Source organism: Ammospiza caudacuta, chromosome 11, assembly GCF_027887145.1.
Source record: "Ammospiza caudacuta isolate bAmmCau1 chromosome 11, bAmmCau1.pri, whole genome shotgun sequence".
Lineage (NCBI taxonomy): Eukaryota > Metazoa > Chordata > Aves > Passeriformes > Passerellidae > Ammospiza > Ammospiza caudacuta.
The window spans coordinates 14,437,152-14,453,901 of record NC_080603.1 but is presented as its reverse complement, the minus strand read 5'-3'; the positions used below and the strand labels follow the sequence as shown (position 1 = coordinate 14,453,901).

Genomic DNA, 16,750 nt, shown 5'->3' with positions numbered 1-16,750 from the left:
CCCCTGATCTAAGAGAAAAGCACAGACTGTCAGTTACATCAATGATCCTAGCTAGATAAGAAAAGACATTATTTGATGTGGGAAAGACTGATAAATTACTTTGGATTTTGTGAATCATGGCATCATTTTTCTGCCACTACAGGTGAATAAGTTTTTTCCCCTACTTATAGACTTGTGAAAGGAAGAGATATGCTGCTATCTTTGTTTTCTCTGGTAGGACAATGATATTCTCATCTAAGAAATGTTGTTCATCTCTGTGTCAAAAACTCATGTTTGCTTGGGCAATACAATTTGAATTTCAGTGTATAAGTCTGAACCAAGCTAAATATAACTATGCTATGTTCCTGTAAGAAAGAAGGGTAGTATCAAAAGCTTCCATGTACTTATAATTTTCCAACCATGTCAAAATAATTCTATACCTATTTCTTAAGAGATGTTTAAAACCAATTTCTTGGTGTCTGCTATTAATCCTCTTAGTGGACTCAGTGCAGATGTGTGGGAAAATGCTAGTCAGCTTTAGATTAGATTCTTCTGTACCTGAGGAAACAAGCAAAATAAAATCCTCAACTCCTTGTCAAATCTGGTGTTTAGGGGAAATCCAGTGCAGGGCTAGAACAATAGATTGGGGTGGGGTTTTTTTGGTTTAATATTGTTTATTGAAAGTTCAATGGGACTTGTTCAAACTCCCATATTGTTTATGGGAGTTTGAAGACAAAGACTACAGAGTATGTACTAGGTGACCTTCACTTATTGAATCTCCAGTCTTGGGTTTATGCATGCACCAATTACTGTGATCAGATTTATGTGGTTTATGTGAAATAGAGTTTTCTTTGAAGAAACTTGCCTTTGACGTACGTAGACACCAGCAGCTCCAATCTATGTACATGAATGTATAAAAGAGGATGCAGAAGATCTGTTCATCAGAGCTGTTAATCAGGGTGTGAGCCAACTTTCCCCAAGTCCTTTGTTTCCCAAACAATTCATTGTTGTACATTCTTCTTCCTGTAACTATGAAGTCCACATAAATATGTTTTTCCTCCTGAGGTCCTGCCTCATAAGCACGGTAAAATTGTGCCAGATGCATTTGTTCTCTTTTCTGGGTGGATATAGAACTTGGCGTTATCACGTTTATGCAATATGATGTTGCTGACTAAACGGCAGAAATTGAGTTAATTAATTAATTAATTAATTGTAAAAGGACTGAATCAGCGTTGTTGCCCATAGACACGGAAAGAGTAACTGTCACGAATAGCGAAGCTGTTGAAATACCGGCGTTTCTCGGCAGGGCTGGGCCCCGGATAGGAAACGGCGGCCAGCCCTGCCCTGGCTCCCCGCCCCGCGGCGCTGCGAGCTGCCGAGCGGCGCGGGACGGACACGGGGACACGGGACGGACACGGGACGGACACGGGACGGACACGGGACGGACACGGGACGGACACGGGCACAGCGGAGCCTCCTTAGCGAGCGGGGCTCCTTGCCGGCGCTCCCGTCAGGTATCCCGGGGCTTTCCTCACGGCATGGGCAGAGATCGGCGGGGCTGGGGCAGGAAAGCCCCGCCGAGGGGGAGCCCCGCGTGTGTCCGGCTGGGCAGCGCGGGTGGGTTAGGATTGATCACTGCAGAGCAGGATCGGGCTGGCAGGGAATGCGTTCGGGGAGGGGCTGCTGCTGCCCGGGCTGTCCCGGAGAGCCCCTCGGGTGAGGCAGCAGCGGCTGCTCCCGGCTGGTCCCTGTGCCGGGGATGGGGCACATCGCTGGTCCCTGTGCCCGGGAATGGGGCACATCGCTGGTCCCTGTGCCGGGAATGGGGCACATCGCTGGTCCCTGTGCCGGGAATGGGGCACATCGCTGGTCCCTGTGCCGGGGATGGGGCACATCGCTGGTCCCTGTGCCGGGAATGGGGCGCATCGCTGGTCCCTGTGCCGGGAATGGGGCACATCGCTGGTCCCTGTGCCGGGAATGGGGCACATCGCTGGTCCCGGCTGGTCCCTGTGCCTGGGAATGGGGCGCATCGCTGGTCCCTGTGCCGGGGATGGGGCACATCGCTGGTCCCTGTGCCCGGGAATGGGGCGCATCGCTGGTCCCTGTGCCCGGGAATGGGGCACATCGCTGGTCCCTGTGCCCGGGAATGGGGCGCATCGCTGGTCCCTGTGCCCGGGAATGGGGCACATCGCTGGTCCCTGTGCCCGGGAATGGGGCGCATCGCTGGTCCCGGCTGGTCCCTGTGCCGGGGATGGGGCGCATCGCTGGTCCCTGTGCCGGGGATGGGGCACATCGCTGGTCCCTGTGCCGGGGATGGGGCACATCTCTGGTCCCTGTGCCCGGGGATGGGGCACATCGCTGGTCCCTGTGCCGGGGATGGGGCACATCGCTGGTCCCTGTGCCGGGGATGGGGCACATCTCTGGTCCCGCCGAGCCTGAGCCCCGGGCTGTGCTGCCGGGAACTGACGCTCCCAGCAGGAAAGTCACTGTAAGGGAGAGGGTATCCTGCTCCATCAGAACAACAAAAAAAGAGTAATTCCTTCTCTGAATAATATTTTCTTAACATTTAAACCAACTAATTTAATTAAATCGTCGAGATGATTTTTTAAGCATACTGTTACTCCATCGGCAGGGTTCAAATCCAGGGACTGAACAGTCTAATAGAATGCAATGTAAAAAAAAAAAAAATAGCCTCAAAAGGAAAACTATTGCATGCCTCCTTGCTATTCAGCTTCCTGGTTTTTGAATATTACAACTTCTTGGAAATCTTGGAAAGGGCTTGGCTTGTATAACTAAGCATGTTTGTGCTTGGGAGCTTACATTACATTAACGTGCTCTTCGCAACATTTTAGTGAGCTGGAAAAGAAATGAATCTACTTGTCGTGCTAGTATTCTGGTTTTCCGATAAAGGGCAGAAGGCCTATAATTAACATAATTATGGCACGTCTGTATTACTTGCAGCATATTTAGTGACATGCCTCAGGCTAGGGACATGTAGCTGTGTTATGTAGTTCTGAAAATGAGAAAGTGATCAGATAAAAAAACGAGGGCTGAGCTTTGTAAAATCTTTATTGCTTCCTACTACAGAGCATAACAACCTTTTCTAAATCCTAGATTGTACAGTGGCTGGTGTGTGTGGTTGTAGGGACAATGAAAGATTCTGGCTTCTGGACAAAGCCTTTCTTTTAAATAAATCACATGATTCTGTCTCTACTCTCCCTTAACCAAGGGGTTTAGTTGTAATTCTCAGTATTTCATTGAAGTTCATGTTGCTGGAACATTTCACTGCATAAACTGATCTTTTGCTAGTTTTATTCTTCTATACTTTGTGATATTCCTCCATTCATACAGTGACTACAATCCAATCTACCTTATGAGTAGAACCCAATTAAAGTATGCATAACAGGACAGTGGTTTTGCTAGTAGAGTTAGTAAAGTAGAAGAAAAAGTATATTAAAAAGGAATGGTTTAAGAGCAACTGAATCTGCATAACATTCCAGAAGCATCAGACATCGCCCCGTGAGAGCTGCTTTTACTCAGGGAATGAAAAACAGGAAGGAATTGCTTTCAGTTTCACTTCCCGGCTTTGACCAACCATCCTCATTGAAATGAAGTAGTTAGAAGAATCATTAACAGACACATTTTATTCATGGTTTAACTTGAACTGGATTATTTTTAGAGAACAACTAGATTTATTTTTTATTTTAAAGCTTTCAATCCTATTAAAAATTAGTGCCTGTACCATTCTTTTTTACAGTTCCATGCTTGGATCTCCTGACTGTCTTGGATCTGTCTGTAATAGCAGTTGCTGCTGTTGCCTTGCTTCACTTATTACCCCAGAGAAAGAGAGAAGTCTCAAGGTTTAAGCTGGTATCAGTAAGTGGGGGTTTTTTGTGTGTAGTTTTATTTTGGTTAGGTTTGGGTTAGATTGTTTAGTGGGGTTTTTTGGTTTGGTTTTTTTTTTTTTTTTTTTTTTTTTTTTGTTTGTTTGATTGTTTTTTCTTGCTGTGAGCTATGTTGTTTGGTTGGTTTTTGTTTTTTTTTTTAAATTTATTTCTCTTGGTAACCAAAGTTTGTGATCCTGTGAAGGCAAATACTGGATATGTGTTATTTAGTATTAACACTAGAGAAAGGGCATTGCTTGAAGAACTGAGTAGGTGGTAGCATGGCTGCTCCAGGGTTTGCCTGAGCACATTTTGTGGGCAACATCAATACACTGAGCCAGCTGCCCTTAAATTACTGCAGTAAATTGTTCATGTGAAATTACAGGATATTTCTGAATGTTTGCCCAGTGGAGTCTTGCACATCCCAATGCTCTTCTGAGTTGAGGATGATTTCAGGATACTCAAAGCATGACTGTAGGCATAGAAAACTCAGAATTCAACAGTAGTTGAGACATAGCCTAGAAGGAAGCTGAGATTAAGTTTATTTTTGCTTGTATTTGTAATTTCATTTTCCCATACAGTTTAGAGAGAAAAATATATTTTATCAATAATAGAGAACTCTGAATAGCTCTTATGTGAAAGTATATTTAAAAATCATGAGACAAAAATGTTCTTTTGCAGAGCTACAAGCAGATCTACAGCAATGCAAGGTGAGTAAAATATAAACAAAATGTCAACTTTTGCTAACATCAAAGACAGCACATTCAAGCAATATTAGCTTAGCTATTAGCTTACTTTCTAATTATATGAAATATGTATGAATGTTTTAACCTGAAATTATTTACATTTTAAAATGGAATATTTTACAAAATGTAGAGCTTATATTTTCAGATCTTGATTTCTGAAGTTAAGCAAAAATAATAACTAATTAAGTAATCTTGAAATTCAAGTTATTTATTATTAAAAACTGAAGATGGTAAATGTTTTTAAGTCCATAACACTCTTCATCTGCTGGTGAGGCATTACTGTAATCTGAACTTGAAGAAGTTGGGAGAAAAGGTTTTACACAGAGGGGAATGGCTCTCTGCCATTTTCTGTACTGGAAAGCAGGCTGTCAGTTCCTGGCAATGCTCTTTGAATTCAAGCCTCTTTCTAAATAGCAATGAACAAAAGCATCTTTGCTCCAGGCAGAGTGAACTGACCCTGCTTGGATTAGATGATCTCAGGAGGTCCCTTCCCAGCTGAACAATTCTGATTCTGTGACATGTTCCTGACATCCTGTGCAGCACCTGTCCTTTTTCTGTGCTTTAAGGACCAGAACTCCATTAATTTTTTTATGCATGCATTGCTCATAAATATGATCTTGATGTGTATTTTTGCTGTACAGAAAGCAGCTGCCTAGATTTTGTTCTATGTGTACTCTGGAAAAGGAGTCAGTGCTGGGGATCTTTCACCCAGGGCAGGAGGATATGATCCATACTCAGGGTGTATTTTCATTCTTCCAGGACCTCCACCTGCCACAGCTCCTGGAGTGCCCTATGGCTCCCCTCAGCAGGTCCCTGGGCCTTACCAAGGTAGGTGGCTTGATCTGTGAGACCATTAGGAAATAAGCATGGGGAATACGGGGTTGGACAAGGGTGATCGCCTCCAATTTACTTTTCTGCAATTAATTCTATAGAGTTGCTTTTAACTTCTGTTTTGCTGAAAGGTCATTTCTTTCCTTTGTGGTTCTGCATTTTAGTATGTGCTAAGCAGTGGTAGGAGTTAAAAATGTCAGGTATTCCTCAGTGGTCACTGTGGGGAGTTTGCTAGGCAGGTTTGCTGGATGTTACTGACTGCAATTCGTGTGCAGCAGGTTCTTACTGGTAATCAGACTTTTTAATTACCATGTTACTTCAGTATTTCACTTTATTTTCCTCTAGAAATACAGAAGTGAGGAATTGTTTTTCTCTTGCAGTTCTGCATGTATTCAGTTCCTGTTTCTTACTCTGTTGCTGTACTTTGCAGGTGGTTACACCATATGCTTTCCCTCACTCGCTCTCTCCTCTTCTGTCTCGTTTTCTGCTCCGCTTCAAAATGCAGCTCTCCTGAACAGCTTCTCTCATTCTGGCAGTGATTTCTTTCTGAAGAACCAAATCACAATAAATATCTAACAATCAGGCTCAGAGCATAAGTCAGAGGTAAAAAGCAAAATGTTTGGCCAAAGTTACTGTGCTGTTCATAAGTTAAAGCTTGTGCATCCTGGGACAAGGCACTCTGAGGTCTGTAAGTACAGCTGGCTGTAGCAGGGAGCAAGCACTCACTGCTTGTGCCTGGAGGTCACAGGGACATTGTTGTTTTGAGTAATTCTATGTGCACACACTTGCCCACAACAGCTGCAGGTAGTTGGTTTGCAAAGCCTGTGCTCAGTCATAAAAGTGATTTTGAATTCCCAAGGGATTCTTGCCTGGGGTGGGTGATGTGGCCACCTTACATCACCTGAGGCACCGTGGCCACAGCCTGAACTTTCACGTGCACTGGTCCATGTGTTGTAATGTATTGTGAAATTTGGTGCTGAGCAGATGTGGGCTGAAAGTCTGCAAGTCAACTGGTTTGAAAACTGTAGATGAACTTTGCTAAAAGGACATTTCCTTTCACAAAACTAGAAGGTATAGTTCCAGGAAAACTCGGTCTTAAAATTCCTCATTTGCTCAACTGACAGTGCATAAATGCCAATGCTTTTAATGTAATTTAAAGTATTCTTTCTTCTCTAATTAGAAATAACCTTCATTTATTTATTTATGTTTTTTTAATTGACTGTGTCTATGTGAATAAAATTTCTCTCTATTCAAGAACTATGTATTTTTTAAAATTTATTTGGTTTGATTTTGTGTGAGGCATCAGAACCTCCCATGGCAGTGTAACTCCCTTTATGAGAGTTATTGTATTCATAACTGAAATAAATAAGGTATAAGGATCTCCATAGTTCCAAAGAGTGAATAAATTACTCTTTTGAAGATGGACAGGGCAATTATTTTCCAACACTTAACTTCCATGACCATATCTCTCCTACCATGCCAAATGTCACAGGTGCAGGGAACTATGGATTCCAGGCACAGCCCATGGCGTTCCCAGGAGGATTCGTCCCCCCACCTGTCCAGAGCCAGCCCACCATGGATGGGACAATCTGGATGCCAATCCCTCCTTCTATTCCCAACTGCCCTCCTGGACTGGAGTACCTCACACAGGTACCTGCACCCGTCCCCCTTGCCCAGAGATGAGGCATTCTGCTCTGGGAAGCAGCCTGCATCCATGAAATAGCAAATAAAGCATCTGGCTATGTTGGAACTGAATAGGCTGCTGCTTGTGGGCTGCTAAGTGGAGCCTTTTCTATTGTCTAAATGCAGAGATACCTGTTAGAGATGCAGCACTTATTCATGGAGTATCTTTCTGGAAAGTAGGGTGCTACAGGATGAGAGACAGAGGGTTGTCATACATCCCTCCCATTTCTGAAGTTACTCTTTGGGAGATGTAATGTCTTTTGGAAAGGTTCATAGAATAAATGCCTATTATATGGGAAACTCTAGCACATTAGAAGCACTTAATTTTCTATGTGATGCTTTCTTCACACCTCTTAATATTGTTAGTAGAGCTGCCAGTCAGACTTCACAGCGTAGAGAATGCTAATAGCAAAATAAGAATTGTTTCCACATTACTGAATATGTCTTTGTAGTGTAAAATACAGTTCATCTCAGCACTGGAAAGATTAATACTGATGTATTGTTGCCAGTTTTGCAAAGTGCTAAAAAAAAAAAAAAGGCAAAAAAAAACCAAAACAAAAAAAAACCAAAAACCACTGGTTAGGAGAGCAGCCTCTGAATTTTCCTTAGAGCTGAGCAGTAGCTGGGCTTCTACTCAATACCCCCATTTCCTGCTTTTGTCTGCGTGGAGTCTCTGGGACATGATGTGAGAGCTCTCTGAGGCTCTGAGTCCTGACAGGAGCGCAGGTGTGTCAGCCCTGTGTGCTGTCACCAAACCAGTTTGGGTTCAGCTTCCCCCATCAGCTCCAGTGCCCTGGAGCTCTCTTTGCTGACCTGGCAGGGGACAGGCCAAGGAGGGGAGTGAGCTATTCCAGAGCTTAAAGGGGAGATAATCTGCCTCTACAGTCTAAAATGAAACAGCAGTTCTTGAAACTACAGTTTTTTTAGTTATAACTTGTTAACTGTTTCTTCTGTTTAATTTTTCAACCATGACCAGATTGACCAGATATTAATTCATCAGCAACTTGAAGTTCTTGAGAGTAAGTACAAAGTATTTAAATCTAATAATCCCAAGAACAGTGAAGTTTAGGCTTTCTTTGACACTATTTTTAAGGTGATTACCACCTTTGTCTTTCTTGTATTACCTGCCTCAATTCCTGCAGAAGTCCTGAAGAGTGGAAGAGAGGAAGGAAAAATAGGCGGGAAGAAGATTTTCAGCAGGTTCCATATCTCAAAAGATACACAGCAATGCAACTGAATAATCTTGGTTATAAATGCTATAGTTGATATATAGCTAATTATAGATGAAGCCACACGTTTCCAATGTTACTTGTTAACAATGATTTCTATTCTCTTCCTTAGTTAAAGATTTTGTATTCTGTCTTGTCATATCCCATCTAATTCCATGGACTGGCATGTGGCTTTGATCCCTTTTACAGTCAATCCTGCTGTTTTAGCAAACTGAATGACTTTCCCTCTACTCCCCTCATTCTGTGCTTTAAGAATATCCAAGGTGTATTATCAATGTCTGTCAAATAGAAGGAATAAAATAGACCATACATCCCAGATACCCCCTAATGTTGCTGCTGCATTTTTCCTTCTGGTTCTTTCTAAAACTTATAAGAGTGCTCTCATTTGTTATAGAAATTAATTAAAATTTCTGTCCTGGCTCTTGTCGTTTTTGATGTGTGCTGCTGTAATTCTTGACTGGGAGGGTTTTTTGTGGCTTTCTTATTCTGATCTTATTTGTGCCCTTTTCTGGCTTCACCCCCAAATTCACAACTCTCTTTAACTCTTATCCATGCAATTCTCCCCTGAGAACCTTCACTGCTGTGTTATTGGTAATGGTGGTGCTTATTTGGGTGCCTGTGGCCAGGGGGGACACTGGGGACAGATGGGAATCTCAGATTTTTCCACATGTCCTTGCTCATGGTGGCTTCTTCCCTTAAACTTCTTCATCAGGCTTTACTGCTTGAGGGTCCTTTCCATCATTTCCCTCTGACAGACTCTGAGAGAGTCTTGCCTTCCCAAAGAGCAGGGATTGTCTGACCAGACCCTCCTAGGAATTTAGCAGGTTTTTCCTTATTTTTCAGTCGTGACTGGCTTTGAAGAAAACAACAAATATGAGCTGAAGAACGCCCTGGGGCAGAGGATTTACTTTGCAGCAGAGGACACTGACTGCATGACCAGGAACTGCTGTGGGCCCGCCAGGCCCTTCACCATGAAGATTATTGATAACCTGGGCCGGGAGGTGATAAGGCTGCACAGACCCCTCCGCTGTGACGCCTGCTGCTGCCCCTGCTGCCTGCAGGAGGTGAGTCCTGCCTCTCCCTGCCCTCCTCCTCCTCCTCAGACAGGCACCACCTTGTCTTGGACCAAGAGGTGAGGTGAAATGAGTCAGGCTTTTGCCAGTAAGGTGTGGGAAGAGAGATGTGTGGGATTTGTGTGCGGCGTTCTTGGTCTGGGAAGAGGGAAGTGAGCTGCAGCACTTGGTTGGGCTCACTGGGCAGTTCTGATTGGGGTAATGAAAAATCTGACTGAGCAGCATGTTGGGGAACTTGTGGCTGGTGCTGAAATCTGCACTTGGAATGGAACAGTAAGGCAACAGCTTTCATAGACTAACAGCTAGGGTTTTCATTTTACAGCTCTGAAAGCTCTAGTGGCATTCAACATAGGAGATCATGAGGTTTTTTAAATATTAACATAATTTTGGAATTATACAACTTCTGAAACTCTAAATCTAAGCCTACTCAGAGCTCCCGTGAGGCATTTGTAGTAGCTGCACCCTATAATGCCTTCACTGAATGCTTTTGGGATATTCACTGCCTTCCTTTCACTGGACTTTGGTCTTTATATTGTGGATGCATAGTTTGTGCGCTCCAGAGCCTGAGGAGTCTCTTATTTTTTTCTTGAAGGAAAAGCTGATTAAGAGGTGAGCAATCTGAGTGGTCTTCTGAAAACACTCACAGCAAAATGCTTTGTAAGGCCAGATTGTTGTGGAAAAATAGGTTGTTTTACATTTGTGTGCTGGTGTGGGTTTTGTCTCACTAGCATATGAAAGCATGACCATTCACTTGGAGGTTTTCTCTTCCCTGTGAAGCTGGAAGTCCAGGCACCTCCAGGAACAACAGTTGGTTATGTTGTCCAGAACTGGCACATCTGCCTGCCAAAGTTTACCATTCAAGATGAGAAAAGAAAGGATATTCTGAAAATTAATGGCCCCTGTGTTGTGTGCCGGTGTTGTGAGGACGTTCATTTTGAGGTATGCAATGTAAAAATTGTTTGCATGTGTCTGTTTTCAGATAGTAGTTTGGTATTAGTTTGTTGCTCAACATACTACCTATCAATTGAATTGTATATATTAAATAATTTCTACATCATCTTTTAATGCTGGTATAATCAAATGACTTCTCTATATACCTAAATTACTCTAGATAAACCAGAAAAACTTCCAGAAATTATATGTTAAAGCCACTCGTCAGTGATCACTGAGAATTCCCTGTGGCTGCACACAAATCACTTAATTGATATATTTAGCAGCAAAATCATTTGAATCTGTTATGTCAGGCTCTAAGGAAAATATAGTAATCTGTATCAGGTATTTATTAAAATGACTTCCTTCAACCCCTTATTTAATCATCTAATAATCATGCAATGAACTAGTAAGTTAATTTAGACTTGAAATACAGAGCTGAATGAGTGAAGAGTTACATCTTTCCTTTTAAAATAATATTGGTTAATGCAGCATTGTTTTTGTAGACATTAAGTAAAAGATATACAAAGCTACAATTTAATGTTTAAAATGATGTTGCAACTATAGCAAATTTATATAATTTTATTTTGGAAGCTAATATTTCACATGACCCAGAAGACTGGTTCTAACTTTAGAAAATGTAATGTTGCCAGAGGACTAACCTCTGCTTTTGAGCAGAAGAATGTAATTTGTTTAATTTTCATTTGAGCGGTTCCTGATGCATGGCAAGAGAAACTAATTCACTGTCTTGGCTAAAAGACACCACTTCCAGCAGAGTGTGTATCCCAGCACCATCAAGGAACTGAACTTCCCAGTCAAAGTCAGAATCAAGTTCATGCCTCTGACACTTTAGACCAACTTTCTGATAGTCTGATTGCCTTTTGGTACAAACCCTTGCACTCAATAACTCTATTAATAAAAATAACAGTCTGAAGCTTTCAAATAGATCTATTCCAAAATGGGTTTGGGAATATTATGACAGACAGGTTTGATGGTGCTTTTTAAAATTTTATATTAAACTCTAGGTGATGTCTCTGGATGAGACTTGTCCTGTTGGGAGGATTTCTAAGCAGTGGACTGGTATTGTGCGGGAAATGTTTACAGACACAGATAATTTTGGAATCTCATTCCCAATGGACCTCGATGTGAAATTGAAAGCTGTCATGCTTGGTGCTTGCTTCCTGATCGTAAGTTATTCACTAATACTTCAACATAAACTAACTTTTTTCATCTCCATGTTTAAATTATGATGGTAAAGGAATTAAATTTGAGCTCCTTCAAGTGGGCGACAGCTTGTGAACTTCTGTGTGTAAAACTGACCACAAAAGGCAGCGCAGAATTATTTTAGACAATAAGCTTATTCTAAACTACATGCAGAGCTAATTGTATTTAAGAAGAGTTTCACATTTGGTGGGACTGAAAAAAGGCAAAGGGAAGACTTCTTCCAGACTCATTAGCAGAGGAAAGCAAATTTATGGATGGTGAAAGCAGAAAAATACAGATTAGCAATAGCCAAGAGACCCATCCAAAGCCCAAGCAGCCCACTGGGCTGGTGGACAGATGAATGCTGTACCCACTGCCTCCCAGCTCTCTTTGGAAGCATGTGAAGCACTGAACTGAGCAGGACTGATGCTCTCAGAGCAGCAATTTCCAAATGGAGGGACTACTGTGGAGGCTCAGCTCATTGAACTTGTCAGAGCACTTCTCAGCAATAGTCCATAGTGCAGAGCAGCTCACTGTCCTCTCTGAAAACAGTGTGGAACACGCTCCAGTGTACAGTACAATTCTGCATCCAGGTACCATTCAGAACATGCACTGCTTCTGTGCTGGCTGGGAAAGGGGCATGTGAAGAGGCAGGAAAGGAGCATGTGAGGCACCTTGCGTTTGGAAAGGTGTCTCCAGCCTGTGACAGCCCTGAGCATGAGCAGGGTTTTGTTCAGCTGTGTGTGTTCCTGTGCTTCCAAGTGCTTCAAGTGCAGCATTAGGGAGTGGGAGCACCCTGGGCTTTCAGGCACAGAAAGGGGGCCCCCACCAGTAAGCTAAAGACAGCCATTATTGTGATGGACTCCAGTCTGATGGAAAATGAGAGGGAATAAGTCAGGCTGAACAAAGTCAGGGCAGAAATCCCTAGTAAAGGAAGCACAGCTGTGGCTAGTGATAGATTAAAAGTTCCCATGTTGGTCTCTCACCATCTTTCTGTTTCTGTGGATGTCCCATTCTGAGAGACCCAAGTGGTGAGGGCATGGCAAATGTGCCTCCCCCTTCTTCTCACCCTTTCAGCTTTCTTAGAGGAAGGTGTACATCAGGTGCAATATAGCCAGGGGATCTCAGAACTAAGAACCACATTTAAGAATTCTAATTATTTGTTTTGTTTGCCTTTTTTTTTTTTTTTGTCCCCTTAGGACTTCATGTTTTTTGAGCGTAGTGGTAATTAAGCATCAGCAAGCAGGAGTTTGGTAATGAAATCTAGATGTTCTCTATGGAAGGAAGAAGAACATGGATCTCCCAGCTTTCCAATGAATTGCTGACCTCCAGTAAGAATATGAGAAATGTACATGTTACAGTTACATTTCTGTAAGCTAAAAGCTTTATGGTCTTATCTATTATTTTTTAATATGGTGAAATAGATTTTAGTATTCAAATAAGGGCTCTTTATCTGCACAGATCAATAATATCATTTAGAGAAATATATAGCAACTTTTTTTTTCCCAAGAACTCTGAAATCTTAAAGTAACTAATTATAGTAGTTATTTAAAACTACTATAATAATACTTTGATTCCTAAAAGAGAGGACTACTTTTATATTCAATATTAATAATAACCTAAGCCTGATAAGGAGACACTGATATTTTCCTGGGTATTCTTCTTTGGTAGTTTTGCCTTGGTGTTCACATTCTGTAGTTTCTATCTATCAAATATATACATTCAGAACAAAGTAATGCATTTGAACAGAACTATCTGAAGTGAGTGTAAAATGTAATTACTGTGGTGTCCTGGGTGTGTGTGAGCTGGAGCTCATTTCCCCAGCAGCCCTCACAGGGCTGTGCTTTGCCCTGCTGAGAGCCCAGCAGTGTGTTGGTGCAGCTGAGCAGTGCTCTGTCTCTCCAGCATTCCACCTTGTGATGGTGTTTGAGGGTCCCCAGGATGAGGGAAGAGATGAGAATCTTGATTCCATGTTTCAGAAGGCTGATTTATTGTTTTACAACATATATTATATTAAAAGAAAATTATATATTAAAACTACACTAAAGAAAGAGAAGAAAGGAGACATCAGAAAGCTAGAAAGGAATGAATAATAAAAACCTGTGACTGACCAGAGTCTCAACACAGCTGGGCCTGTGACTGGTCATCAAGTAAAAACAGTTCACATGCTGTGTAAGCAATTCTCCAAATCACATTCCAAAGTAGCAAAACATGGAGAAGCTGAAGCTTCCCAGCTTCTCAGGAGAAAAGATCCTGGCAAAGGGGTTTTTCATTAACTATGTAGGTGACACCACCTGCCTTGAGTAGGCTGGGGCTGGGCAAGGGGCACAGGGGGCCCGTGTGGAACACGCTCCCTGTCCCCCCTGGCAGGGGACACAGCCAGGGCAGCTGGCACAAATGAGCCAAAGGGACATTCCACACCTGTGACATCAGCTCGGGTATCAAAGATAAGAAAATGAGGAGGAAGGTGTTGCATTCAGTTTTACAGTGTTTGCCTTTCCAGCAATCACTTCCATGCTGAAGCCCTGCTTCCCAGGAAGTGACTGGGCATTCCAATGGGAAGTACAGAATAAAATTTCTCTTTTTTTCTACTTTGTTTATGCACACATAAACTTTTCTTCTAGTAAACTGCTTTATCTTTGCCTACAAGTTGTTTTGTGTCATATTTTATCTCCCCTGTCCCTCTGGGAAGGCATGGAGTGGCCTGGTGGGCATCTGGCTCCCAGCAAGGTCTACCCATCACCTTGAGTGATGGATATGTTCTCAAATATGGCTCCTCCTGAGCATGACCTGGTTTTCTTATTTGGGCTGTTATGAAACTTAAGCCTTGCAACAGAAGTGTAGAGCTGACAGGAAATAAAACTGCCTGTGCCTGCTTCTGTTTCATAATCCTTTAATAATTGCCTTGTGCAGGAGTGTGGCCTGAAGCAAGGAAAAACCTGTTAGTTCCTCCTCAGTTTCTCCAGTCCTCTTTGCTCCTTGCTTAGTCCAAGGTTCTCACAGATTGTGAGTCTGTCTGTTGTTTGGGGGCAGAGAGTAAACAGAACAAGTGTTCTGCACAAACAGAGCAGTTTCATTTCAAAAGCAGACACATGGAGTGGCAGGTCAACTTCTTAGCATTTTTAGCTTTATTTAAATTATTTACTTTTTTTTTTTTTAATGCCTAAGCAATGGATAAGTTGCAATTTCTTACCCCTGCACACGAGCACATGCACAGAAGGGTTCTGGGCATCCAGCTGTGGGGAGAAGTCCTTGCCAGTATTTTCAGTTGCATTCTAGTCCTGCTGAGGAGTCCTTCTGTTCAGTATTTTCAATTTATTGGTTGATTCTGGCCAGTAAAAAAGCAAAAGAAAAGGGAAATGCCATTGTTACTGTGTACCTGGATTCTCTTCGGTGTTGGAATTATTGTGCAAATTTGGGACAACAGTCCAGACTGTTCTGAAAGTCTTTAAATTGTACATTATTCCTTCTTAAATTAGTTTCTGCTGCTAAATTTCCTTGTATATGGAGTTGCTGGAGGTGTATTTTTCATTCATCAGCACTATTCTTAGGGAATTAAATTGATATTATAACTTAATTGTTATAAATTAAAAAAAAATATTTTGTGCTTTATTGACCATCTGTTAATGAGGAAATCTAATCTTGCTAAAATCTGCTAAAAGTTTCTGGTTACTAGAGTTGGGAGTAGAAGGTACATGTATTAGAAACCAGACCTGTCCTCTAGGGATTCACTTGGCTAAGTCCATCATTATTACCTTTCCTGCAAGGGGTGGCACACAGCTTCATTTCTGTCTGTAGCTCTGAAGTCCCAGGTTCAAGCATATTTGACCCCTGCACTTCAGCAGTTATTCAAATCTTTTCATCGATATTGTTTGGAGTATTTGAAAATACCTTTTTACTTCCATGGCAGGTGCTGCATAGGATTTAAATTTACAATTTGCATTAGAGTGAGGTCCATGGCTGTTTGAGGGATGGATGGAATCATATTTTGCAAGTAGACAAAGCAGGGATACCTTTGCCTTTGGTGAAAAAGATCTTGTGTTATAAATTCATCTGCTGACAATAAGCTGGGGAGGGTATGCAAATTTAAGTGAGGTATTAGGAGGTTGGCCTAATAGGACATAACTAGGAGACTATTTTCATTCCTCCAAGTAATTAAAATTTTTTTCATTCAATTTTTTTTCTTAGTTATTCACCCTGAGTTCTGGAAGCATCATTGCTCCAATAACCTTGCATACAAAATCACACGGAAAAATTAATGTACATCTCTGTAGGGCAGTAAGGGAAGAATGGGAGAATGCAAATCATTAAGAATTATCAACTTCACATCAACATGTGTAGGAAAACAATGTTGCAATTCTTGTATCTTAAGGAAAATTTCAGTTGCAAGCAGTAACAATTGTGTGAAGACTAATCAAAGCAAAGATATCTGTGCTTACACACAGGCTTTTCATATACAGTGAAATCCAACACTGAAGTTGTGTAAGTTTTGCTGTTGCCCATTTAGATTTTTTTGATTTTGTGCTGCTCAAGTTTAGTTGTCAGATTGCTGCAGTTTATTCCTTTGCCATGTATTTAGCAAAATTAGTAAATAAGGTGAAAATTTAGATAACCTGAGAGAATAAGTGAATCCAGCAAAGGAGTAAGAAGGGGCAGCTAAGCATCTTAGATTTGCCATAATTGTGGTAAGAACTGGAAAGAAGTTCTGCAACCTCAGATCATAAAACAACAGAGAGAGCATTGGACTTGGAGGAACTTTCCATCAGCTGGGGAACGGGATAACTCTGACACTGGTTACACAGCTCATAAACTTGTGTCTTCTGAAACAGTTCACACTCTCTCATGAAGGTAAAAATATTGCATGGGAAGTCCTAACTAAAGCTGTCCAGGCCTAACTCTCTAGTTACCCAAACAGTATCTTATTGCCTTTAGCATCTCATTTTTTTCTGTTGTTATTTAATTGAAAAAATGGTTTTCTTTTAATTTTTCAAGAACTTGTGGAGACTTGCTTGTTTCTGAAACTCTGTTAAATGAAGAATAAATCATTCTTTGAGCTTTTTCTTTTCATTTTGAAAGAATCGTAACAGATCCATATTTAATAAATCACCAGTCCAGACCTCTCCACTCTTCATCCTTCAGACAATAAGCAATACAATGATTTAACCCCCTGTCCATAAATCCAGGCTGTGTAA

General features: G+C 41.8%; 1 protein-coding gene across 1 annotated transcript; it reads left to right on the top strand.

Annotated features, from left to right (window-relative positions):
* Positions 1–1,348: 1,348 nt before the first annotated feature.
* Positions 1,349–16,497, top strand: PLSCR1 (phospholipid scramblase 1). The gene is given in 11 exon segments (XM_058811890.1): positions 1,349–1,493; positions 3,737–3,855; positions 4,545–4,573; positions 5,369–5,437; positions 6,933–7,090; positions 8,100–8,142; positions 9,196–9,416; positions 10,203–10,364; positions 11,381–11,542; positions 12,758–12,787; positions 12,789–16,497. Coding segments are annotated over 9 exon segments (879 nt in total). The 5' UTR covers positions 1,349–1,493; positions 3,737–3,855; positions 4,545–4,566; the 3' UTR covers positions 12,816–16,497.
* The last annotated feature ends 253 nt before the right edge of the window (positions 16,498–16,750 follow it).